Below are 25,969 nucleotides of genomic sequence, written 5' to 3' on the forward strand. Positions count from 1 at the left end.
CCCCTTTATAAAAAGGCAAAGAATCTTGCTGTACAAAACTAAAGCCATATATCGTCTTAGCAGTACCTGTTGGGCTGCTTTGTCCATCGCAATCATTTTCGATCCCAATCATTGAATTTAAAAGTCTAATAGCGTTATGGCCGCATATGTTGTTGTATTCGAAAACTAACAACCCTGACTTAATTAATAAAATACTTTTCCACCATATGGCCACTCTGTTTTGTATTAATGACCACAGCTGATATTCTTTATTAGTGATGTGTCAACAAATCTGTTCATATTGGACACGGTAGGTTAGTTAATGTTTCCCCCAAAATCGTCCTTTTAACAAAAAGGATTTAATCTTCCTTTGTCGTAATTTATCAAAACCATACGAGGTAAAATATGGATATCACGCACCTATTCAAAGCCGGTGTGATGACGGTAAAATTGCAACGCAAAGGAGAGTTGGAAGCCCAAAAACGAATCCTACCAAAATCCACTGCAAATGCCAATGTTCAGAGGGATGAATTTGCCAAACAGGCTAAAGATGTGTGCAATAAAATTACCACACTACGCAATGTACTTGTTGAGAATCGTTCGGCCTACATGAGGATAGGTCAGCATCTAAAGAGTGCAGCCCAAATGACTGACGAGCAGAGGGATCTAATCGACAGGGAATCAGAGAAGTTTGTTACATATTATACCCAATACTTGGGTCAAATGCGCAACGATTGGAAAAAAGCCAAGCGAAAGCCTCAACAAAGAGAACACATAGAGGCTGTGCTGGAGTTACTGACTGCCTATTTGAAATCGGTGCAACAAATTTATTTGGAACAGAAGAAGTATCGAGTGCAACACGAATTGGAAACATATCGTCTATTAAAATTGGCTTCGGATAAAAAGAAAATACCTGTAAGGCCGGCTGGGGAACAAAGATCAAGGAAAGCATCTACGGTATCATCAACTTCTAGCAGAGATTTGCACATGGAAGCGGAGAGAACAACAGAACAATATTCTGGCATGGATGTAGCAGAAGGATGGGATTTGGACGAAGATGATATAACAGCGCCAACGCGCATACTAGATGACAAGTTCAATGATAATTCAACATTGAGTAACAACTCATTTTCCACAGATTCCAAAGCACAGGTGGCTTTGAATGAGGATATACAAAAATCCGAACAAAGTGTTGAAGAGGCTGCCAAAAACCTTAGTCCCGAAGATGTGCAAATGTTTGAAGAAGAAAATGTGCAGCTCTATCATGAGCTGCAAGGCCTTTCTGAAGAGGTGGAGGCAATAGAGAAGAATGTTGTTGACATAGCCACTTTGCAGGACATTTTTACCGAAAAGGTAAAAGTAATGATATATAGAATTTTAATTTAAAATCTTTAAATTATTTTTTTGTTACAATTCTAGGTAACCTTGCAACAACACAATATTGAGCGCATCATCAACGCTGTCATTGGCTCCACTGAAAATGTCAAGGACGCCAATGAACAAATCAAACAAGCCATACAACGCAATGCAGGCTTACGGGTCTGGTCTTTATTCTTCCTATTAGTTATGTCACTATCTTTGTTGTTTCTCGATTGGTATTACGATTAATGTGCCTGCACTTATCCTCAAGTCGAATTTTATATTTTTGTCCATTTAAATAATTAATTCCAGAATTTGTTGCAATATGTTACATGTGTTTGTTTGTCCCTTTTTGATACTGCTTTAGAGCTTAAGTTAAATGAAGTTAAAAAAATGTAAAAATTCTACAGCGTTATCTATAAAACAAGACGAAAAAACTGCGATAATAAAGTTGAAAATGTTTGTATAGACAAAAAAGAGCATTTACAAAAAAAAGGTGCCAAGCTCGATTTTGGCTCCAACCACAATGTATTCCGTAAAAGATGTGTACAAAATAGCCACAGCACTGGGTGTAACAATCTTAAAAACTATATAGTAATTTATATTTGAGTTAATTGCAAAGTCAAATCGAGGGATCGTTTGTCTGGTGGCTATATATACTTGGCATTTCTGGGCCCTATAGGAGTTTATCCGTCTGCATATGTAACATAATTGGGGCTGAACTTGTCGGGTTTGTCGAGGAAAGTGCCGCTTATACCACTGAATGCTATTTAAATCTGTCTGATAAGTAGGGCAAAGATCAGAGAGGGTGTCGTTCAATTTTGATTAATAGGAGTTTGGTCTACTACACCATTTGCATCTCAGTTGTGATAACTCTTATGCAAAAAGACAGGTTTCTCCATCTTCTGCATTGGCTCGAGGACTGTATTTTTGGGTAGGTTAAGGCTGCATTTTTCACGCATATATGAGTAGTATTGTTGTGGGTGGTGAAGGGCATCTAAGTACAAAAATGTAGGGATCAAGAACTAAAGATGATTTTAATGAGTTGCATTTTAATATATGGGCCTATATAAGCAGAATTTGGGTTGAATTGTGGAGGACAAAAAAGTAATTAAAGTACCAAATTTTAGCCAAATCGTATAAAAATATAAACTTCTGGAGCACAATTCAAATCGGGCCATATTCTAATAAATGTAAGCCAATTTGGGTCATTTCCAATCCCCTTTAATAAAGGCTTTGTTGTTATAGATGCTGAATATTGTGATTGTTAATCGGATATGTGTTGTTGTTGTAGCAGTTTGTTGTGTTCCATATTTCGTCTGCTTGATTTTATAGAGTGTCCAGATCCAGGAACTCTGCGAGTAAGATGGTGTGCGTCCAGAGAGATCTGGGTCCGAGTTGAGTGGGTCTGGTTTGGCACTTAAACAGGTGACGTGTGTCGTGTGGTCCCTGGCCACAATCGGGACATACTTCCTGCACGTCTGTTTCAATCCTCGCTCTTTAGGAATTGAGGCGGCTGCATCTGCCGGAACGTAATACAGCCAGAACTACTCCGCTTTGTCGGAGGAGGTTAATTTCTTCAGGTGCAACTGGAGGCGGACCTTGTTTCTACTTTTAACTTTATCGCAAATTGCTGTGACATGCGGGGAGACTAATTTAATTTGGTAAGTAATTTGGGACACTTGATGGTCGGAATCATTTCTCCATCGACCATCACAGTCAGCTCGGCATTCACCTAACGCGTATTTGTAGTGAACAATGTGGCTGAAGATTTGGTGGCTGATATCTTCAGATTTCTTGCAACGAAATATGAGGCAAGTTCGTTGAGGTAGACGTTCAATCTATCGCAGATGTCAACAATGGGTGGATGGCCTGTTGCCATGATCGTACAATCGTCCGCATATGATAGATCTCTATGCCGTCGGCTACTTGTGGCTTATGATTGAAAATTAAATAGCATGTGGACGTAACAATTGTGCTCAAGTTCTATAGGTGAGCAAGAACGTTCCGATTCATAGAACCGATTATCGCGCGAACGTGATGGCCATTGGTAATTTATAGGCGCAAATAATTCGATCTTCAATATTCGATACTTCGTATTTAGGAAAGAGACGGTGGGTATCGCCAGGCACTTAGACTCTCTACATGATAACGTTGATTGTGCAAGACTGCAGTTGCAGCTACTCCGTATGGAACATTCCACTATCCACAACCTGTGTAAGTGCCCGGTATCATTCAACTAAACTTCTCATGATATAGATGAACACCATCTATTGATGCTCAAAATTTCAACCTATGCGGTGCCCAAAGCTATTCAGTGACAGGCACGCGATTGTGGTTTTAAAAGCGTGTGTATTGATTGTTCTTGTCTTGTATTTATCTTAAATTTGCTATCCATCCTAGATAGGGGGTTATGAAACTGAGAGCAATGGAAACCTATACAAAAGTGGCTACAAAGAAACTCCCAGCAGTGTACTGCTCGTTCCCACAATCCACAATCGGGACAATACAACGGAACGAGTTTGCCACTTATCGCATGTGTGGCTACAACATAAATAAAATAATCCTCCTCAAATTAGTGATGCGCTTAACATCAGGCCTATTTTCAATAATGTCTTGACATGAGCTCGGCAGCTTTAAGCCTTTGCTTAAAACATATGTAATCAGCGGAGATGCTACAACAACAAATGCAAGTATTAGGGTCTATTTTGCAGTGTTCTTGGACGGCTAATTCTTTTATAAGTAAGGTACAATATCTCATTCAGATTAACTATTAGCTACTGAACTTACCCTTTTTAATATCAGTCTTGATACACACACTTAATTTCCACATTTATTAACACTACAAAATAGTAGGTAGCTGGGTATTTGGCTGATCCCTGCAGATCACTTGAAGAATCATAGTTCATAAACGATAAAAGGACTCCACTTACTTTTACACTTGGCCCAAAAATAAAAACACAAGAAGCTTCCTATGCATTTCAAACTACGTTGTATACGAAAGAAGAAGCATGGGTGAGAAAAATTAACGGTTTGTTCTTAATAGTATGGGTCGTATACACGCAAAGGTTCAGCATATTAATGAGTGTTAATGGGCTGTTCACATTTATTGAAAAATCTGGCAAATCTTAAGAAGTGCATTGACGTATCCGAAGCGAAATTTTCGGTTTGCATTGTGTTGCAGGGTGTCCGTGTAAGCACTGGAGATTTTTTCTGGCTTCTCAAGGTGGATTTAAAAAATTGGTTTCACGGTCACAGCTATTAACAGCCGGGTCAGGTTTGACGGTATTAAGATGTTCTTTCTTTCATGTTATCAGCTCGTGTACGCACAAATATACACACAAGCCCACAAATTTATTAATGTGTTTTTAAAACGTCGATCAGCTTGATGGCGGACTTCACCTTATGATTTGTGGTTTTTGTAAAAATGAGGCCACCTTTAATTGCTTCGCCATGGGCAGGCACCATGGCCGAATTATTTGAAGGTTGCATCATTGGTCTTCCATTGGGTGATTCAAAATTGCCAATTTGCATACGATTCATCATTTTTGCCCTAGTATGTTATTTTTGTATGACATAACCTAAATATGTAAGCAAAAGCTGATTCTTTATGGCTATAAATGGTTAAAGTTGTGAGAAAGCTGTTTAAAGCATAAAGTTGTCAAAAAAATTCAATTTGGAGTTGCTTTCATTTATGCGGGTGTGTATACGTATGAGAGACAGAAGATAACAACAAGGAGAATGCAAACAAAAATCTGTCATCTTGATACCGCCAAACACGGCCGGCTGTTAACAGCTGCTCGCATGAGACCACCTTTTTAAATCCGTCTTGGTGCCTCAAACATAAAGTGGATAGGCACCATGAATATCATTAATGAATATCATATCCGCCAAAAATTAAAAAAATGTCGGCTGATCGGTTGGCTTAACCTTATTCCGTGAATCCTGGTGCCTGACCCTGGCGAAACAATTAGAGGTGGTCTCATTTGTACAACAACCACATATCATATGGTGCAATCCTCCATTTTGCCATCAAGCTGATCGACGGTTTGCCATAGCTAATCGACGATTTGCCAACACACAAAGAGAAATGGGTGTCATGTGTGCATACGTGTGCGTACATGAGCAAAGAATATGCAAGGAGATGAGAATGCAAACAAAAATCTGACATCTTAATACCGTCAAACCTAGCCGGCTGATAGCAGCAGTTCGCGTGAGACCAACTTGTTGAATCTGTATTGGTGCCTGCCGTACAATTAAAACAAAAACTTTGCGCCAATGTATTTCCAATGCATTTCAAACTTTTAATCATACATGGGTCGTACATACGCAAAGGTTTGTATTAGCAATTAATAAATAGCTATTCATGGTCCGTTTACATTAAACGAAAAATCTTCTTAGTTTTTCTGAATAAAAGCAGTCCTTGTAATAAAAATGCAACAAATAGAAAAAAACGTATGAATTTAAGGTGAAGTTACATACCTCGCGCAGCACTTCAACCTATACCAACATATCATTGAATAGGTCTAGCTGTTTTAATTATACAAATTTTTGGTTTTGAAATTTGTCCAAACTTCGAATTTTAACAGCTGGTACGAGAACGGAATGAAAAATTTTTTTTAACTGAATTCTACTTTGCATAGTTTGCATGTATATTCATAAGGCAAATCAAAACAGCTGAAACATTTTTCTACATTAACGTTATGTTTACGAGAACATAACCAGGCCTTAAAGATGGAAATTTTTTTCAGTTTAATTTAATATCGGTGTTTTAAGGATTCACTGAATAATGTTAAGCCAAAAGATCAGCCATCATAACATTTTTTTTAACTTTTGGAGGTGCTTGGCAATTGGGATGTCAACTTGTTCTCTTTTAACATTCATTCTTTGTTTACGTTTTCTCCTATTTGATGAGTCAATCTGCAGATTTGACATCCTTAATGATGTTAACCGGACCTATCCATTTTATGTTTTCGCAAGTGACCTAACCTTCTATTAGTAAATCCTGGTTTAGCTATTACGTACAAGTACAACAAGTATACAATTCAATACAGAAATAGAAATTTCCGAAACAATTTTGCTAGTTGGCAACTTAACTGAAGTTGGGTTGCAACTCATAGTCAACCCATCTAACAAAAGGAAAGTTGACATCCACAATGACGAGACCTGTCAAAAATAAAAAAAGGGTATATCGGCTGATTGTTGTTCGCAACCTAATTTATTGCAAATTGGATATTATTATTACCTTGCAGTACGTGTATAACGCAAATTAAAAAAATAGCAGAGATGAAGAAAAATTTTATCCTCAATATTGTTGTTGTTGTTGTAGCTGTGTTTTGTACACTGAAGCGGCAGCCCTTGCCGATGAAGGATCTCAACGGGCCAAACCGGTACGTACAATCGGCTGCCATGAGATTGATGAATATTATATGTATATCTACAATGCTAATTGTATTTGAAGTGATTTAAGAGATAACTCCTTTGTGATAAGTAAAACAATTATTATCCATTTTTTAACATACGAAGTTGTTTTATTAAATTAGAACCATTATGGCAAAAAATGTGCAACAGCTTTATGCATTTTATATTTTGTTTTACTAATGGTATCAGACTTAAAGAAGTTCAAAACTAAAATTAAAATAAATAGTTGTCTTTAAATCAAATTTGTTCAATTCATTGTGATTGTTTGTTATTTTAACTACTTAATGGTATAGTTTTATAAAAATTCACATAAAACTAACTAAAGAACTTATAAAAGGTCTTAATACTATTTTATTTTATATATATTTTGTTTTAATATCTTACAATTATTTTGGGGAAATATCACTTAGTTCATACTACGTATTATATTTGGGCTTAACTTTAGGATGTTTTAAATTTGTTTTTGATTTCAATTGCATTTATATATATTATTGTATGTACTTAAGTAGTTTTCTATTAAATATATATGCATGTTATGCATTAGCACAGGATATTTCTTTAGAAAAGGGTAATTAAAATTTGTTGCAACTTTTCTTAAGATAGTTTTTTTTTTATTAAACTTTCGTTGTTTATTGTGTTCTTATTAAGGATGTGGATGGGATTAAGCCTCTAGTTTTTAAGAATAGAATTGTTTAATTACATTCGGAAGGATATTAAGCTTTTTATACAAAATTTGTACTGCCTGTCCCACTAATTTCTTATCATTGAAAATGGGCTAATTTCTTTCGCTTTTATGTCAAAATCAGCCGATATCATAAAGGAAAAACAGATGTTGGAGTGAGTGGAGTCACTCATTGGAGTGAGACGGAATTATGGGGGGGACACACGGTTAGTTTGGTCTTCGAGTGCTTCTGTGAATAAGTTTGTAGAGAGCTCGTGATTTTGATTTGACGTTACTGTGATTTCACAAAGTACAACAAACTATGTAAGTGATTGTAATGGTGTGATACTATTATGTAACCTAACATTGTCTTCACTATATACAAGTTGTCTAAATCTTGCCTAGGTATGCAAAATTTCAAATTTTGCACATGAACATTTCATTAAGGGATAGGGGCAAACTTCTCACATATCAATGCGTATGGGTTTCATTAATAACACATTAGGGATGTCAAAATCAGCTGATTAAAAATGACACCAAAATGATAAAACGTATACAACGAGTGTAAAGAAAGTATAAGTTCAGGTTCTCAACAGAATCTTAAATGTGCTGTCAACAATTTTAAAAAAGTCATGTCAGCTGTTCTCTAATTTTGTGAATCCTAGACAAGGCATTTCACACACAATTTTATTGTTGCATATCTTTGAGGATTCACTTAATAAGGTTACGAATAGCGATTAGCGGACATACAATTTTTGGCAGTACTCGTCTTTGAGAATGTCAACTTGTTCTTTGTTTACATTCATAGTTTGATTACGTTTTCCCTTTATTTGGCTGTGTGTCGAATGGTAGCAAAGTTGAATGGATAGCCAACTTGCGTGCGGTATAACTTAGCCGCCTACATAGTGGGTTAAACGACTTATTAGGAAATTTATTGTTTATTATCATTGGCAACGGGATTGTAAAAGGTTGTTATTTAACAATAATGGACAAAAGAACAGATTTGTGTTTGTAGTTTATTGAAATGTGATGGCGCCGCCGTTCAGTGATTTTTCTATAACGGCGTCAATAATTTGTTTACCTGGCATGACTTTCGTTCATCATTTTTATGTAAACATCTCCATATTGCAACGTTCACATTTGCAATATAATTGCTAGCAGTAATGGAAAATAGTTTTGAAAAATATTAATTACGCAAATAATTATTATTTTCGGCAAATGTCAAAATTTAAGATTTTTGACAAACGTCAACATTTGTCAGTTTCAGCAAAAATTGGTCGATTGACGCAGCAAAATGAAATTTTTTCTCATCAATTCCCTACGTCATTTTTTACATCTCACCATAGGAGATTGGCTATCATTCGACACACGCTCTTTGTTGCATTTTCAACAGGCCCGTTGTGTCAATGGATCTTTTCGATTATTGGGTTTCGCAAGTTCTGTAACTCTCTTGGTAAACCCTGGTTTATATTGTATCTATTGTGGTGTGTGTGTTTAAAAATTAACAAAAAAGACTGTTTCTTTTAAGTATAAATGCAGAAAAATATTTATGAAAACGAACATTATTTAAAAATATTCAAAAAATATTTTAAAAATGCAACATTTTTCAAGTGTGTTTACAAGATTTACAAAAGATGCACCAAGTGTAAAATGTGCATCTTTAAATATGCATCTTATGGCTGGTACTATGTTCGTTTTCACGATTGAAAACCCGTGTTTTTCGCGATAACTTTTTGAAAATCTACAAAAATCTCAATGATAAAATAACAATTTTATTACAATGTTACCACAAGTAATGAGGGAAGTCCTACTGAATAAAATCAGCAAGTTTTTTTGCTTTAAAATCTTTTATCTATAAAAAGTAATCGGCGAAAATATCGGAAAAAATATATAGTACCAGCCTTTAATTACTAAACCCCCATTTACATTGCGCATTAAATCCGGATTTATGGCTCACGTCAGCTGATTTTGTGAAGGGAAAATAGATGTTTGAGCCATTAAAACAGATTTCAATTGTCAGTGAAAACGTGTTTTAAGAATGTAAGTTTTGATCCTTTTTGTTTTAGTAATAAACAGTGCAATTAGATTCTGTCGGCTTTATCGCATTAAATCGATGAAAAGCCACTCCAATTTTTAACTGGAAATCTATGCAGCACATATAATTTACATTGGATTTTAATTACATTAAAAGAGGCTAACTTTATCGTTTGCTTCTTAAGACTGGTACTATGTTCGCTTTTCGCGTTGAAAATTAATATTCTTTAGTGATTTCTTTTTGAAATACTACAGAAATTTCATTGATAATATAATACCCGTATTAAAATATTGTCATAAGTAATGGTGGAATTTCATACTGAATGAAATCAGATAGATTTTTCGGTTCAATATCTATTATCTTCAAAAGTTATCGTAAAGAAGTATTGATTTTCAATGCGAAAAGCGAACATTGTACCTTCCAGCCTTAACTATAAAGGGAGAAATGAAAAAAATAATTATTTTTCCCGTTTTTCCTTTACATTAATTTTTTTGTTTACCTTTTCTCTTATTTGTGTCATTTTTAATTGGCACATATTTCCATTCTTAATATTCATGGCGCCTTTCCACTTTCACGTAAGCTTCTTTTAGTGAATGCTGATTATAGTGCTGTAAGGCACAAATCACATGTTATCGTCTGCTAATGCATTAACTATTCAGTAGAATTGATTTGCGCAGAATAGAGCGAAAACCCAACACTCATTTTTTTACAAGGCTATGGGGTGTTTAAACTTAAAAACTAATCGGCCAATCCTACAGTTATTCTTAATTAATACCAATGAAGAGCCTAATTATTTGTTATATTTGGCTGTTCATATTTTGGTTCCTCCAAATAGACACATGCAAAGGGTAAAGGCATGGAGTTGGCTGCAAAAAAAAAAAAAATTACAATCTAGGCCATTAATTAATTCTCTTATAAGCATTTAACTCACCTTCATGAGCCACCTTCTCATGTGCCTTCAGTGAACTTTCTGTGCCAAATTGTTTGCCACACTCATCACATGTGTGGACTTTTTCGAATTTGTGAACCGTCAATTTGTGCAGCGTCAATTGCGAGGGTCTGGGAAAGCGTACTTGACAGATGTTGCAGCCGTAGGGACGACCCTCAGCATCATGCGTTTCCATGTGACGCTGCAAGGCATTGCGAAGCCGGAAACCTCTTTTACAGATCGAGCATACAAACGGCATGGTGCAATGATTGTTGTGCACCACATTACGGTGTTTGCGCAATGCGTTGGCTGTGGCAAACGAATCTTCACACAAATGACAGTTGTAATCACGTGACACATATTTTCCAACTGTATAATATTGAGTTGTTGCATTTGCAGATGGTACACAGCGTTTATTGCCGCTATCATAGGGGCAACTAGAATAGGGAAGATAATTGTTGCCGCCGGAACAATTCATGCCTTCGCTGCTAGCTAGGGATTTTAGTGAAGCTTTACGAAAATGCCTTAACGTGGTGGTGGAATCTGGTTCCGTTTGCTCAATAGAAATCATGGTGTTGTGAACTCCATCATTTAGATTGCCACCGATAAATTGTTGCTGCTGCTGATGATGATTAAATAATTGTTTGTGGTTATTTTGTAAATTATTTTTCACGGAGCAGCAACTGTCGTCATCTGTAAGAGTATAGGAAAAACAGATACAAATATTAAGAAAAAAATTTAAGATTAAAATTATGTAGAAAAATTGCAGGGCAAGTATCAAGAGGCCCAACAAAGGAGAAACAGCGACCGACATGGTGGTCTGTAAAAGTGGATCTTAGAAAGAATTGCACACAACTCTCTAAATTGAGAGTCACAGGAAAGTCTAAAAGGCCAGATAAGAACAGGATTCAATACTAAGGCTTGTGCCAGGATTCACTAAATAATGTTACGGAAAGCAATCAGCCCAAATAAATTCTGGTTGTACTTCGTCCGCTCCGTGAATGTAGGGTCTAGCCTCTATATCTGGTGCGATAGGGCATATTTAAATGTCAAAGAATCTATAGACAATGTCTGGAACTGACTCTGTCACTGACATGCATTAACCAGAGACTGCCAATGAAATTAGGCCTGAGTCAAAAAATGCTTTTAGTGATCGCTAAAAGGCCCCGTCCTTTGGTGATATTGGTAGATAGCGCTGAGCAAATATTTCTAATTTATATTAAATATTTCTTGTTTGTGAAGACTTGTCTGAACCAACAGCCTTGACTGGAGCTGCAGGGAATTAACGGGACCTTCTCCCACGTAAAGGATTATCCCCGCACCTTCCTGATAAAGAAACAAGGTGAAACAATGTTACCTTCGAGCAGTAGGTAACTAATGGGTTCTTCCTCAAGTATAGGACTAACCCCGCTCTCTTCTGATACATATAGTATCGATACTTTACCTTAAAAGTATCATCCTATCGTCAAGGTGTTATGTGACGATGTGATCATTGATGTTCCAGTCATGGGTATCCGAATGAAGCTTTGCTGATGCCTGGGCGCCTCAACAAGTAATTGGTGACTCTTTTCAAATTTTTGCCGCACAACATGGGGCTTAGTTGTAATGTACCTACTTTCCCATACACTTGTGGGAATTTTGAAATTCCACTGCCTACCCTGTCGTCCGTCCGTCTTGTGGTGTGTGACCCGTTTCTCTCGATCTCGCAATGAGTGAAACGCAGGGAGAGAAGTCACCCGTGATAACGGACCTTGAGTCGATGAATAGGGAGCCAACCAGTGTGGGAAAGATGGCGAATGATGGGTCATATATAGGGCTTAGTTAAGACAGTGTTCCGGCAGATTTGATGACAGAACTGTCCTTGTCTGACGAGAATTCGGAGATCTCAGTCGCCTCCTCGAGGGAGTCAGTCACGACACCGTTCCAGCCGAGTGAGAACCCCCGGCCAAGCGGAAATTGAAGGCCAAGCAAGCAAGGATTACCTACCGGAGATACCTAAAGCAGAGCGGTCTCATAAAGCTCAATTGGAATACGCGTTTGCATTACGTGGAAATATTGAAGGTTTGAAAAGAAGTCGAGCTAACTGCGATCATTCGCACTCAGTAGATGATTTGGACGGATACTCCTTGGAACAGTGCCTGGTCGGAGAGCACTGCTGTAAGATTGCATCACTAGTGGGATCGAAAAAAACAATTACAGGTGTCTCGTCAGACAAGGAATCCACGACAATGTGCCCACGCTGCGGTCAGCCGTCCTGGTCTAGTTGCAGTAGTAGCAGCGGCTTGTTGTGCGCTAAATACTGAAATCAAACTCGGAAACAAAATATGTGTAAGAAACTCCACACAGCTCACACAATACCTAATCGCTCTTTATTCTATTCCCCTAAGTTGGTTCAAGTCTGTTATCGTATCGCCACCGAGTCTATTAGCCGCGAAAGTAAGACCTTGACAAAGGCAATGCTTCCAAGTCCCATCATGAGGCCTTTCAAGCATGCTCTACACCTGCAAATATTGCCCATGAACATTCCACTAAGAAACAGGAAAAATCTTCTCACATATCAATGACTGCAGTCCGATTCAAGTTTAAGCTCAATGATTAGGGGCCTCCTTTTTTTAGCCGAGTCTGAACGGCGTGCCGCAGCACGACACTTCTTTGGAGAGAAGTTTTACATGGCATAGTTCTTCACATATGTTGCCACCACCGTTGACAATGTTTTTGATGGTCTCGCCAGGATTCGAACCCAGGCGTTCAGCATCATAGGCGGACATGCTTACCTCTGCGCTACAGTGGCCTCCCCCATAGTTCTTAGTGTCCCGTTATGACATACTGATCTTTTCTCAGATCCCTTCCGCATCAGTCTCGTTTTCTCACGATCCGAATCCCCGATAAGACTTTCGCTCTTCTACCGACCCTTCCACAGTGAAAGGGCTCGCATTCACTAAGTTTACCGATGACTGCCCTTTGGCCTTTACAGTTAAGTCATCAGTCCTCTCGTTCCCCCTTACTTTGCTATGGCCCGGCAACTTACCGCCTCACGCATTCTGTGATCGCCCAGATTTTTGCCAGCACGAGCTATTATGGCCAAGCAAACAGAAATAGAACCCAGTGACTATCGTAAATTACAAAATGAATCATGTTTAAAATTTTGCTTAAACTGCTCGCAAAGGCGAATCAAAAGGAAGCCCATTCGATATTTCGTCCAATTACCACCAATCGGCACCTCGGTGGCCTAAGTGGATACACGGTTGAAATTTCGGCATTGTCATTATTCAACCTTATGTAACTATTGTTATTTATATAGTGTTACATAGCACAAATCACTATCGGTTATAATTATCTGTTATCACATGATATCGATAACAAATTTGCACTAGAATTCTATCTGACTTGCACTGGATAGAATTACAATAAAACACGGCATATGTTGTTGTACCGTTAGTTACCGGTATATTGGTATCAGCTGTCTGGCGGAAGCATCTAATGGGTCGTTTAGACTTAAAGACATACATACTATGTGGGCAAGACTTTTCGAATAATTATTGTTTTCTTTTTGTGTAAAATTCAATTAATATTGCTTAAAATGCTTTCAACATCTTGCTCACTTAATCTCACAGGACTCCATTTAGTAGGCGTAACATATTTCAGGGAAATAAATAAATTTCCGTTTCCAAAACGCAAATAGTGAATTATTTACACCCACTCAGACAAATATTGTAAACATTGCCTTTTATTCTTTTGTTATGGTCTTTGTTTTTTGTAACCATCCTTGGAGGAGGAGAATTGAAGATAGCGACGCCTTCTTGGCTGTCTAATGAAATTGCAACTAAATTTTAAAATGTATTCTTGGTCGTGGAGTCATGCAAAGCTGAACAACGGAAACAGGAATGAAAGAAAGAAAAAGCTTCTGGCACATACAAATGCAAAACAATTGTCTACAATACTTACCGCCATCGCAATCGGGACAACACAATTTACGTGTCGGTTGTTGTTTATAATATTGTTGTTGTTGTTGGTGGTGTAGTTGTTTTGTCTGATGATGGTGGTGGCGATGGGGGGCAGTAACTGTAGTTCCATCCGCTATATCCAATTGCGAATCGAAAGCTGCAAAGATATTATGTGGGAATAATGTGAGTGAGAGAAGAGTAAATAAAAGCATAGTGTGGCATTCTCGTTGTTGTTGTAGTTGTTAGGCTTGCTAGTCTCGCGCTCTACAAAACCAATCACAGCACACCAATCACAATGGCTGCGTGCGAGAACAATAGAGAGGCCTTCACAATGGGAAAAAAAATGAAAGCACAAAAGACAAAAACACAATGGCTGAGAACTGAAACTGAGAGAGCATGAATGAAGGGGGAAAAAAACTTACAGTATTTGTTGTTGCTGCCGTGGTTTTTATGCTTGCTTCCTTCTTCCTCATTTTCGCTGTGGTGTTGAGCATTATGCATCTTTTCCTCAGCTACGCGAACCAATCGTTGGCGTTGAGCCGCCGAGTGTAACAAATTGTATGCGGACGACTGAGAGGATGCGGCCGACGACAACGAAGTTGAGGAGCTAGTAGAGGTGGAGTTATGCTGCAAATGATTTACTGCAAGTGCTGAGGAGGATGCAGACGACGTGGATGTTGATGTTGACAGTATCTGTTGTGTTGGAGCTACTGCTGCTATCCGCGGAGGAATGGCACATGGCATCGATGAGGCATGAAACTTTTGCAAATGGAAGTCCAATGCGCGCTGTGCACAAAAGCTCACCCCGCATTGGGCACATTGGTAACGGGAGCCATGAACTTGGGCCACATGATCCTGACGTTCACTGCGCCGTTGAAAATGTTTGGGACAATAATCACAGTTATAGGGTTTCTCGGCCGGATGCATGGTGATGATGTGGTTGCTATAGTCCACATTGTTGGTGAACTTTGGCCTTTTGTGGCAAAATCGACAGATGAGACTTATCTTCTGGGAACGCAAAGGAATTCGCACTGGATTAGGCGATGATGTTGAAGCTCGTGGCAGTAAAGGTTTCTGTTGGATCTTCTGTTGCAAAAGTTTTTGTACGCCTTGGCGTGTAGTTTCTCGCTGTGATGGTGGAGAAGATGGTGCAGCAGATCTTTCCGTTTCCTGTTCTTCTTCGTTGCAGGGGTCCACCGACACAGAGGCATGCTGGGCAGGAGTAGAGGTATTTACAGAGAATGGGTTCACAACATTTTCATTTGTAATGACGTCCTGATTGCTATGGTTCTGGCAAGATGAATTACTGATGTAGTTGGAGGGCATTTGCGTTTGCAATAGAACTGTCGAGTTGGCCGTTGGATTAGCAATGTACTGTTGCTCGCCCGTGGCCAAATTGTTCACCACCATGACAAAAGTATTGTTTGGATTTTGTTGCTGTGACTGCTGATGTTGCTGCTGCTGCTGCTGTTGAGGCGGTGCCGCATGATGTCCTTGATATACTTGTACATAATTGTCCGCCGCTACTGGGGGCGTTTGCTGTGGCGGCGGCACCACCAGAGTATTGAAAGCGGGATTACTGAGAAAAATTTCACCCGAGGTATTTACAAAATAGGTGGCCGCTGCCGGCGGTGTCGCTTGATTGGGCCAACTCAATTCGGAAGTTGCACTGCTGCCATCCAAGGTAACATATTGCAGATTTTGCGATTGAGCTGGTTGGGGAATCTCCTGGGGAGTGGTAATAAATACAGGACCATGTGGTGTAGTTGTGAGCACATATTGTTGATGCATTAAAGCTGGCTCGCCGGAGGTTAAATTCATATCTGTTTGTATAATGGTTGCGGCATTGGGATCTTCTGGCGGCTCATATTGCTCCGAGGAGTCGGTGATATCGATCACGGTGGGAGCTGTGTTAGGTTCAGCCTCATATTGGATGACAGGTTCGGAGACATCATCATTTGTTGCATTGATGTCATGTGCCTTAGCTTGGGTTATGTCCATTTCCGTGGTTGGCATGGCTTCGTTTGCATGTTGTTCAGTGGAGACATCTTCTTTTTCGGTAAGGTTTGGTGCTGCCAAGTTTTCACTGTCTGCATTTTCCATTGCACTTGCTGCATTCTCCACAGCAGCGGGTACAATTCCAACCAGATCTGGCAAGGCACTTGATGTTCCAGGCTGTAAGGCACCCTCTGTTGGAAATTCTGCCAAATCTGTTTCATTGGTCTTATCCAATGACTCCAATAGATCTATATTTGAATATTCTTTGCTTGTCGCTTGATTAACCACCGCCTCATCATCATTTGACATTTCGCCCATATCTGCGTTGGTGGGCTCCCCATTGGCATTCAATTCAATATTCTCAAAGCAAGGTATATCATTTTGGAAACCAATTAACTCGGATTGGGTGCTCTCCTCACCCGCAAAACAGTCTGTGTAGGAAGGTAAATGATCACTTGACACCCCACCACTTTGCTGACTACTGGTGCTATTTATGCTACTAGTGATGGTCGTGTTGGTATGGCCACTCATGCAACTGCTGTGGCTACTTTGGGGTGTCATGGCGTTATAGTCCATATGCGATGGTATGAAGGGACTAAGAGACATGGGATTGCTATTTACAGTACGGGGACTTTCGGCATACAAGCTTTGGGATGGTGTGGTGGGGGCATCTGTCATTGGCGAATAAATGGAGGAGTGGGCTAGAAAATCTTCGTTCTCACCTGATCTGGGGGTGTACATATCACGATCGTGCATTTCATTTAGAATGCCATTGAGGGTATCTTCCACATCCCTTATTTCTGCACTCAAATTAGGGTTGTTCGATGGATGGGTAAGATGTGGCAGAACATCCATGGAATTTATCTCGCTTTCGGCAACATCAGGCGAATTAATGCAGTTGGCTTGAAAATTATTTATGAAATCCGTTATTTTCGAGGAAGCTCCAACAAATGGTTTTACGCCATCGCCTGCTGTCAATGACTCAGATTCCTGTACCAGTTCCAATATATCCGGATGCAATGCACTGATTTCCGAAGTAGAAGATAATTTGGCGTCATTAAGATGCTCAACTGTTTCAGAGTTAGTTGAGATGGGAGGAGCTGGGTCAGAATGCAATTCCGGCTTAAAACTCTCAGGAACTTTGGGATTTTCTTCAGTTAGGTCAGTGACCTCTTCTTTCAGCTCATTAAGGTTTGGGCTGGCATCAAAGTTCGCTTCCCTGCTGTCTGACTCTTCTTCTGTTGGGGAACCCTCTTCTTGCTGTTTCTCTAATTTTTCAATTGGTCGATCGGTTGTATACTCAATAAGTGATGCGGATTCCTTTAGGGTACCTTCACTGAGATACAATTTCTCTTCAGCTTCATCTTCTTGTGGACCTTTTGCTGGAAAAGGAGGCTGCGTATCTTGTACTGCAGTCGAAGTTTCATTTTTGGGCTCTTCTTCAACTTTTTTGTTCGTATCGCTTATTTTTGTAGTTTCCGAGTCTGCAATTGGCTTGTGTAGTGTTTCAGGAGTTACCTCCATCTTGTCTTCAGTTTTCAATTCATCATCTGAGTCAAGGTTGATATGTGCAACAATATCTCCCTGGGGGTTTTGACTGGTGGTGCCTTCATCCTCTTCCTTCGAAGAGGCTTCGTTGTCAACAGCATGAACTGGCGGCGCGCCATGAGTTTCCATTAAAATTTCCTTACAGGAATTTTCTTTTTCATTGTTGTTTTCTGCTTTCAGGTGATCATTTTGATCTTCCTGCAGCTTTTCCTTGGCTAAATGCATTCTTTTAAAGTGCTGAGTTAATGAAGCCAATGGCACTCGAATCACCAGTTTTTGCTCTTGCAAAGCAGTTTCCTTTTCCTGTTCACTGGATTCGGCTTCTTTTAATAGGGGTGGGAAGTCGGTACCAGAGCTGTTGCCATTACTCTCTGACGTGTCATTAGGAGTTAATTTATGAAGTTTATCTGTAGTTTCATCATTACTGCCTGTATCCATATCATCCAACATTGGGCTTTTGGCAATATGCAACAATTGAACCTCATCCTCAGTATTGGTTTTCATTTGTTGTTCATTGTTTTCTGTTTGGCTAGTTGCTGATGGTGGTCTTTTGCTCTCCACTTCTTGGTTGCTCCCTGGTGAAACAGGAAGAATCTGGTTTCCACCATCTTCATGTGAGATTATATCCTGACTTTCTGCTGAGTCTGAGAGAGTTGCTTTGGAGTCCATGATATCCTCTTCACAAAGCTTACGTTTTTCCTTACGCACGGGCGACAATGAAGTGGAGGTTGGTGGTGTTGATGCCCTAGTGTATTCTTCTTCTTTGGTAAGGCAAGTGAAGCGTGTGCTGCTACGGCGTTGTAAAATTAATTTCATGCTAGGGCGACGGCGATTATCTACTGATGGTTTGTGGTTGCTGGCCGCATTGGTACTTTGGGACCCCATGGGCGTTGTAGTGTTAGTGGTAGGCTGCTCATCTACAATTGTTGACGGCTTCTGTTTGCTATTTTCGTCTTGCATGGGAATTCCTAACTTAGAATCATTCTTAGTTGCCGCTTCTTCTTGGGATTCCTTTTCCAGTTTTACATCTTTTTGCGGCAACTCTTCAGGTTCTTCCTTTTTGATGCTAACCTTGGCAGGATTACCATCCTTTTCATCTTCATCATCGGCATCGATACCATTATCACATGTTTTATTGTCACCAAGGCATAGGGAAGTGTTGAAAGGGAAGCAAGAGGACTTGATGTTTCCATCTGTTTCATTAGCATCATCGTCATCCAGGCTTTGCGAGCGAAGACCTTCGGTAATGAAACCAGTAGATGTGTTTAGATCATGCTTTGCAGAGCTGTTGGTTGTCTCTGCAGTCATCAACGAACTATGCCCAGTGGCGAATAAATTGACCTTCATTTGAGCTTTTGTTTTCCAGAAATTTGTGGGTGTGCGATAATTGTTGTTATTGGACATACGGTGGTATATATTAGCCTCATAATATACCTCATCATCATCACAATCATCCACTTCCCCGGCATCGGACTCATCCGAGGTACTTGACAAACCGGAAGACGATGAGGATGACGAAGACGACAATAACGAGGAAGAAGAAGTTGAAGATGTGGAGGAAAGACGTTGAGATCTTCTATGCTGCCATTTTATATCGGTGCTATCATACATTGGCAGAGTTTTGCAGCTCTCGTTCAATAACTTCTTGGCGGCAGGACGAGTTGATGAGTATAAAGAGACAAAGGATGACGAGGGAAATGTTGTGGATCTCAAAGAAGCGGAATTCAAACATTGCTTGCTTAGCAATTTACTGGTCGAAATGGAAAAATCTTTCTTCTTATTGCACTTATCCTTATCAAAAAATGAGTTCTGATTATTTGTTGCCAACAACATTTTTGAGTCACCATCTAGTCTTGGTTGTTTGTTAGTAGGGTGCTGTTGAGTGATATCTATTTCCGGATCCTTAGAAAGTGATTTTGTTTTCTTATTTTCCAATTCTTCTGGGTTTCGTCTTCTTTTAGCGTTTTTGCTGGATAAAGGAGACTTGGGTAAAGTAGAATTAAAGGCAAGTTTGGAGGGTGAAGTTTCTCTGGTCTCAGAACATTGAGAAGCGGATTTGGTATTTGGGGTTCTTGAGCACTTTCTTCTTCGCCGCATTGTTTCTTTTTCTTCACAAGGTAAAGGCTGATCCAATTTTGCCAAAATTTTTGAATTTAAAGACATTTTGGAGATTTTTCTTGATTTGTGCAATGGATGGCCTTTTTCATTAACCTTAAAGCTCTCACAGCTGCTGTTATTTGAAACATTTTTGCTATTATCCTCACTAATTTGGCGAGTATCATGTTTTTCATTGTTGTTATTGTCATCGTTATGAGATTTTTTGACATTTAGAGCATCTTGTTTATTTAAAACTTTTTCTGAGTCTGGTTTATCTTCAGAAGAGTTGGCACATGCCTTTGCCACTGGCTCGTTATGGGCCTTTTTGACATTTAGAGCATTTTGTTTATTTAGAGCTGCTTCAGAGTCCGGTTTATCTTCAAAAGTGATGGCACATGCTTTTGCCAATTCCTCATTGTTGTCTGCATTATCGTTTAATAAGTTTTCCAAACGTTTGCATTTTAGGCTTGGTCCAATTCCTGGTGTGACTTCTTTACATGCCGATGAGCTTGCTCTTGTTGATATGCTTGAATATGATTTCAAAGCAGCTTTGGTCAGTGGCAGAGAACCACCAGTTTCTGGAGTAGTACTCTTACTGCGTGTTAACACCAGTTTTTTTCTTGTTCTTCGTTTAAGCATTTCATTGCGTTGCTTGACAGCATCGGCAGCAGCGGCGGCATCCGGTCTGGTATCTTCGGTTAATTTTGCAAATTGGCAGGTATTATCACTTTGTGTGGTTTTTTCAGGAACATATAAGGGTTTGATTTTGATTTCTTGCCATTTGTCTTGTGACGGTGAACTTTCTGTATGGTGGTCATATTCGCTGTTACTCTTTCGTCTCTTGGCCAAGGGTTCTGTTGCTGGTGTTTTATCACTACCAAATTGTGGATTTTTACAACATTCACTTGTGGTCCCCGTTATTGGCTGGGATTCTAGTTCCTCATCAGTTTCCACTAAAGGCAGATCCTTAGTTAAAGTTTCACTTAAAGTATCCACATTAATGTCTGAAGGTACAGAATCTTTCACTGAAGTTGATTTAAGCTGCTCTTGTTGTTGATCTTTGGTGTTGTTTGCATTTGCCGGTGTAACGGTAGCTGAAACATCTTCAACACTTGTAACTACTGTAAGATTTTCCATAGGGTTTATGGAAGTTGCAGACGTTGTTGTGGTTATTGTTTCTGATTTTGCATCGTGTTCCATCAACAACTCACTAGGCATAGTCGCAACCTCCTTTGTTTGTACTATTTCTTGTTCATTACTCTGTTGTAATGGTTGTTGTTGATCATTTTGCTCTTCTTTCACCACTAGTAGCCGTTTTTGTTCTTCCTTTTGACATTTAAGTTGAAACTGTTGCTGCATGAGCTCTTCCTCAAACAGGCTACGCAATTGTGTCTGTACTTTAAGGCATTTTCGTCGAAATTTATGAATCATATAGAATTGCGCTGTACATTTTGCACATATGCGTTGAGGCAGGCCATCATTACATTTAATCTGCAACATAGAAAAAAGAGAAAGAAAAACTTAAATATGAGCAAATAATATGGGATAAAGTAGACAATGGATGGATAGATGGACAGTGAATTGACACTTACTAATGTATTATTGCTTTTTATGTGTACATTACCACTCCATTCATCTCTTAGGGTTGGAGGGTTTACGTTTAATAATACCAATAAGTGCTTAAGGGGAACTCAGCATCTTAAGGTGGACGTTCCGTATTAAGAGCATGGAGATACATATATTTTTGAAACTCTAATGGAACATGGTTAATTACCTGGCACTCTTACTAGAGCAAAACCTTTTTTTTTGTTTCCCTTAAACCTAAGCGTCTGCTATCCTTTTAAGCTTGCCGAAAACGGAAAATGAAAAGACCCCATGATTATTATGGCGATTGTCACAAAAACCCAAGAAAAGGTAAATAAACAATGGCGAATACTGTAAAAAAAGCAAACACTACCTCCTATTAGTATACCTACCTACCTTCTACTGGTATATCTTGGCATATTGTTATATTCTTGCAAATTACCGTTAGAAGTGTTAAACATCAAAGTTGGCAACCCTTATACAAAATGAAAACAAACAATGACGAATAGTGTTAAAAAATGCATACAAGTCGCTTGATCGATTTCCGGTACCTTCTATTGGTGTACCTTAGTATATTGTTATAGTCTTGCAAATTACCGTTAGAAGTGTTAAACTTAAAAGTTGGCAACTCTATTAAATCAATGAATATATAGATAAGAAAAAACATTGTATTATTTTACAAATTGTGTTTTGTGCAAATGAAATCAAGAAGAAGGATAACAAACACGTTGATAACTAATATAAGAGATGAGAAAATATAAAAAAAGGCGTTAGTTTTTACTATTAGTTATAATTGTTACAAATTGCGGTTAACAGGCAAACTTTTCATTTGGCCACTTCATGCAAATCGATGAGATATTAGAGGTGGCAGACACTTTCAAAACTAGTCTATATGAATTTTGTTGAATCTTAAGATAAGACACGGCCAATGATAAAGTTGCTAAATATTTGCGCTCTCTTTTTGCCACCCCAACTGTTTCAAATTGAAAAACACAACGAATGACACTGCTCCCATGTTAACTTGCGCTTTGAGAACTTAAGCGTAGGTAGATTACGCCAACGAATAGTGCAAGGGTAATTGCTAAAAAATGTTGAATCCATAATTATGGGTTAATGCAATTGATAATAAAACATGCGAACAGACACTTGCAACGACCAGTGATGCCAACAATTAAACAGAAAAAGATGTAACAAAAATTGTAAAATAGGTTAAAAAAGAGAAAAAAAAAAAAAACAAGTAAAAGCACGTTAAGTTCGGTCGTGTCGAATCTGATATACCCTACCCTTTTTATAATTTTTTCAAACATAAAATAGCTCTATCAAATTAACAACTGATGTGCACCGTACTTGTCATGTCTATTAGAAGTCATAAAAACCCACGTTCAAAATTTTAGCCAAATCTGATAGAAACTGCGCCCTCTAGAAGCTCTTGTAGTCAAGTCGGGCTATCGGTATACATATATGGCATTTATGTACATATATCAGGTTATGAACCGATTGGGACCGTACTTCGCACCGTGGTTGGAGGTCATAGCGGATAAAAATTGCGCGCCCAACAATAGTAATCTGAAAATCGGTTTATATGTCTTGGCACAGAAATCAAAATTAAACATCATGTGCAAAATTTCCCATAAGAATTGCGCCCTCTAGAGGCTCAAGAAGTCAAATCGAGAGATCAGTTTATATTGGAGCTATACCAAAACATCTGCCGACTTGGATCATACTTTGCAAAAGTTATTGAAAATCAAAACAAAACATCACCAGCGAAATTTCAGCCAAATCGAATATGAATTGCGCCCTCTAGAGGCTCAAGAAATCAAATCAAGAGATCAGTCTATACGGGAGCTATATCAAAACATGGACCGTTTGGCCTATTTTTATAAGAAGTATTTGTGCAAAATTTTAAGCGCCTAACTTTACTCGTTCAAAAGTTAGATTGCCTTCGACACACAGATTGACGAACATGGCTATATCAACTTAGATTTTCAAGACAATCAAGTTGACACGTTACAAACGGTATGACGAAGTTAGTATACTCCATAAATAATAACAAAAAACGACATTCTCGGCAAGATAATTTCTTTTATGGAAAACGTTCGTACTATGTTTACGGTAAAATTGCAAGAATTTGTGACGAATACAAAGGATGGATATTTCTCAAGACAATTGTCGAACAATCTATGTGCTGTAGAAATTCTTGTTGCCTACAGAGTGGCGACGTTTCGTGCGGGGTTATTGTTTGTGGCATTGTTAATACGAGAATTGTTTCGACCTTTGAATATATTTAAAAAATTATCACTCTCCGATAATCGTTTGCCACGAACTAGAGCTGGCAAACTATCGATAATCGCAACATTCGATATTTTCGATAGTTTCAATAGTAAATATCGATAGTATCGATGCTATCGTCAATTTCTCATCACCTATATTTCAAACGGAAACGAGAAGTAAAAATCAGTAGATCGATTTATATAGAAGGTATAAAAAGTCCGCTGGAAGTCATGCGAGAAATCATTGTACAAAAGGTTAGCCTAATCAGATGAAAATTGCGCCCTCTTTAGGCCCAATGTATCTTAAAGGATACATTCAGTGTCGGATGGCTTTTTTTTTTAGTTTTGCAACAAATTTAACTTTTGCGATAGTATCCATCGGAAAAATATCAACCGATATTCAGTCAAAAAACTAAATATCGATAGTGCCATCGATGTTTTGCCAGCTCTGACACGAACGCAATTCTACCAAAATTACTGGTAGTGGTTTAACTTTACTCAATGTAAAAAAAAACAAAAATAAATCTTTCTTTAGCTAAGCTCTCTGCCAAGTGTAATAGACACATGTTATAAACAAATTCTCTTTAAGTGTAACAAGTCATATTTTGCTGCAAGCAAAACATTTTCGATTTAAAAAAGTTTTAAATTTTCGCGTAAAAGCTACCCTTTACCAAAGACAAAGTTTCTAAAAGGTTTTCATAACTGAAGTGATTTCTTCAAGAAAATTTGGGAAATTCACGACTCACTTTTAAAATACTCCAAATGTTTTTTTGTTACTGCTTGTATGGAGGGAGGGTAATGTGCAAAAAGAGTAACTTGGATTACTCATTACTTGGAGTAACTTTGATTTTCAAAAAAAAAGGACAAAAAAATGTACAGTCAGTGCAGGTAGTGTACCGTAAGCAGCCGAGTACAATTTATCTCGCGAAGTGCACTATCTGTCAACGAGTTTTGGTTGTGTGTGTATTATAGTTAAGACTTATAACACACCCAAACAACGAACATACACAAAATCAGAGTTGCACTAATCACTGCTTTTGACAGATAGTGCACTCAATATTTTGTTGTTGGGCAACTGCCACTATCTGTAAATGAATATATCTTGTAGATGAAGGGACATTGTCAGGTCTCTTCGTAGATGTTGAAAAAGATCCGAATCTACCATTGTTTGACTCGGATGAAAAAATGTATTTTTAATTTTAATTCGACAGTTTTTTCACTAAACAAAAGAAACCAAAGTTTAACCTGAAAGTCGAATTTCAATAAAAATTTGCCATAGAAAAAATGTATGAGAATTATACCTAAGTACATTAAAATCTTTTGTTACGGTCAAGATTGGATTGGAAGGCTCAGAGGTTTACACGTCCGCCTTTGACCCTGAACGCCTGAATTCAAAACATGGCGAAAGCATCAGAAAATTTTTTCAACTGTGGTTATTCCCTCCTTCGCTCTTGGCTATTTTTTTTGGTAATTTTCTCTGAATACTACAATTTTCTAAAATAAATGGGAAAGTTCTAACACCTCATTAAATGTGCTATGGCAACCCTTAATTTTTTTCCTGCTCAAAAGCAGCATACACCTACATATTTAAGTAAGTACATACATATGCCTACAATCAATTACAGCTGATTAAAGTGGTTGTCGTCGTCTCCGTGGGTTTACTTACTCTACCTTGTGAGGCCAGCCAATGGGAGGAGTGTAGTTTAACGGTAGACATAGTTTTCTTGCAAGTTTGTGTTCACATAATTTGATAATTTCAAACATCCCCTAATTGATGTAACTGCTGCCATACATACAAGCATACCTATCTATAGCACAGCATATTATTTATTATTTACTTGTCGTGCCTAACTACAGTATAAGTACATATGTTTTATGTTGAGGCGTGCATGTAAGTATGGATAATTGAAATTAGCAAACCTTAATGGCTGGGCAAATTGCTTGCGAGAGTCAGAGTGGGAGAGAGAAATGGGTATAATTTTGTATGAATGCTCACTTTGGTATGTTTATGTGCGATTGATGGGCGAGAGGAGGGTAGAGTCTATTAAATGCACCTTACTGCAATGTGATACGCCATTTTTATGCAAGCATTTATTTCCTTTGTATGAAAGTATAAAAATAAACACCAAATAAAAGAGACAGGAA

At 38.4% G+C, this 25,969-nt stretch overlaps 2 protein-coding genes across 3 annotated transcripts in view; one reads left to right on the top strand and one right to left on the bottom strand.

Moving 5' to 3' along the window:
* The first annotated feature begins 240 nt into the window (after positions 1–240).
* LOC106088286 (syntaxin-18) lies at positions 241–1,669 on the top strand. The gene is made up of 2 exons (XM_013253721.2): positions 241–1,332; positions 1,399–1,669. Exons 1-2 carry the CDS (start codon positions 385–387, stop codon positions 1,585–1,587), a joined length of 1,137 nt encoding a protein of 378 aa, XP_013109175.2. The 5' UTR covers positions 241–384; the 3' UTR covers positions 1,588–1,669.
* A 6,661-nt stretch (positions 1,670–8,330) lies between these two features.
* Positions 8,331–25,969, bottom strand: part of LOC106088290 (serine-rich adhesin for platelets) — a 130,853-nt gene continuing 113,214 nt past the window's right edge. For both annotated transcript variants that reach the window (XM_059362434.1, XM_059362433.1), the window contains exons 3-6: positions 14,750–21,461; positions 14,329–14,484; positions 10,387–11,076; positions 8,331–10,321 (exon numbers count right to left, since the gene is read on the bottom strand). In XM_059362434.1, coding sequence (XP_059218417.1) covers positions 10,242–10,321; positions 10,387–11,076; positions 14,329–14,484; positions 14,750–21,461 — 7,638 coding nt within the window. In that variant the 3' untranslated portion in view covers positions 8,331–10,241. The remainder of the gene's footprint in view (positions 10,322–10,386; positions 11,077–14,328; positions 14,485–14,749; positions 21,462–25,969) is intronic.

This window comes from Stomoxys calcitrans, chromosome 2 (genome assembly GCF_963082655.1).
Source record: "Stomoxys calcitrans chromosome 2, idStoCalc2.1, whole genome shotgun sequence".
Taxonomy (NCBI): domain Eukaryota; kingdom Metazoa; phylum Arthropoda; class Insecta; order Diptera; family Muscidae; genus Stomoxys; species Stomoxys calcitrans.

What these genes read in the sequence shown, in the direction of transcription:
- LOC106088286 (XM_013253721.2), top strand. Translation starts at nt 385, where the DNA reads ATGGATATCACGCACCTATTCAAAGCCGGTGTGATGACGGTAAAATTG. An exon ending in AGGACATTTTTACCGAAAAG is followed by an intron (nt 1,333 to 1,398) that starts GTAAAAGTAATG and finishes TTACAATTCTAG; the next exon opens with GTAACCTTGCAACAACACAA.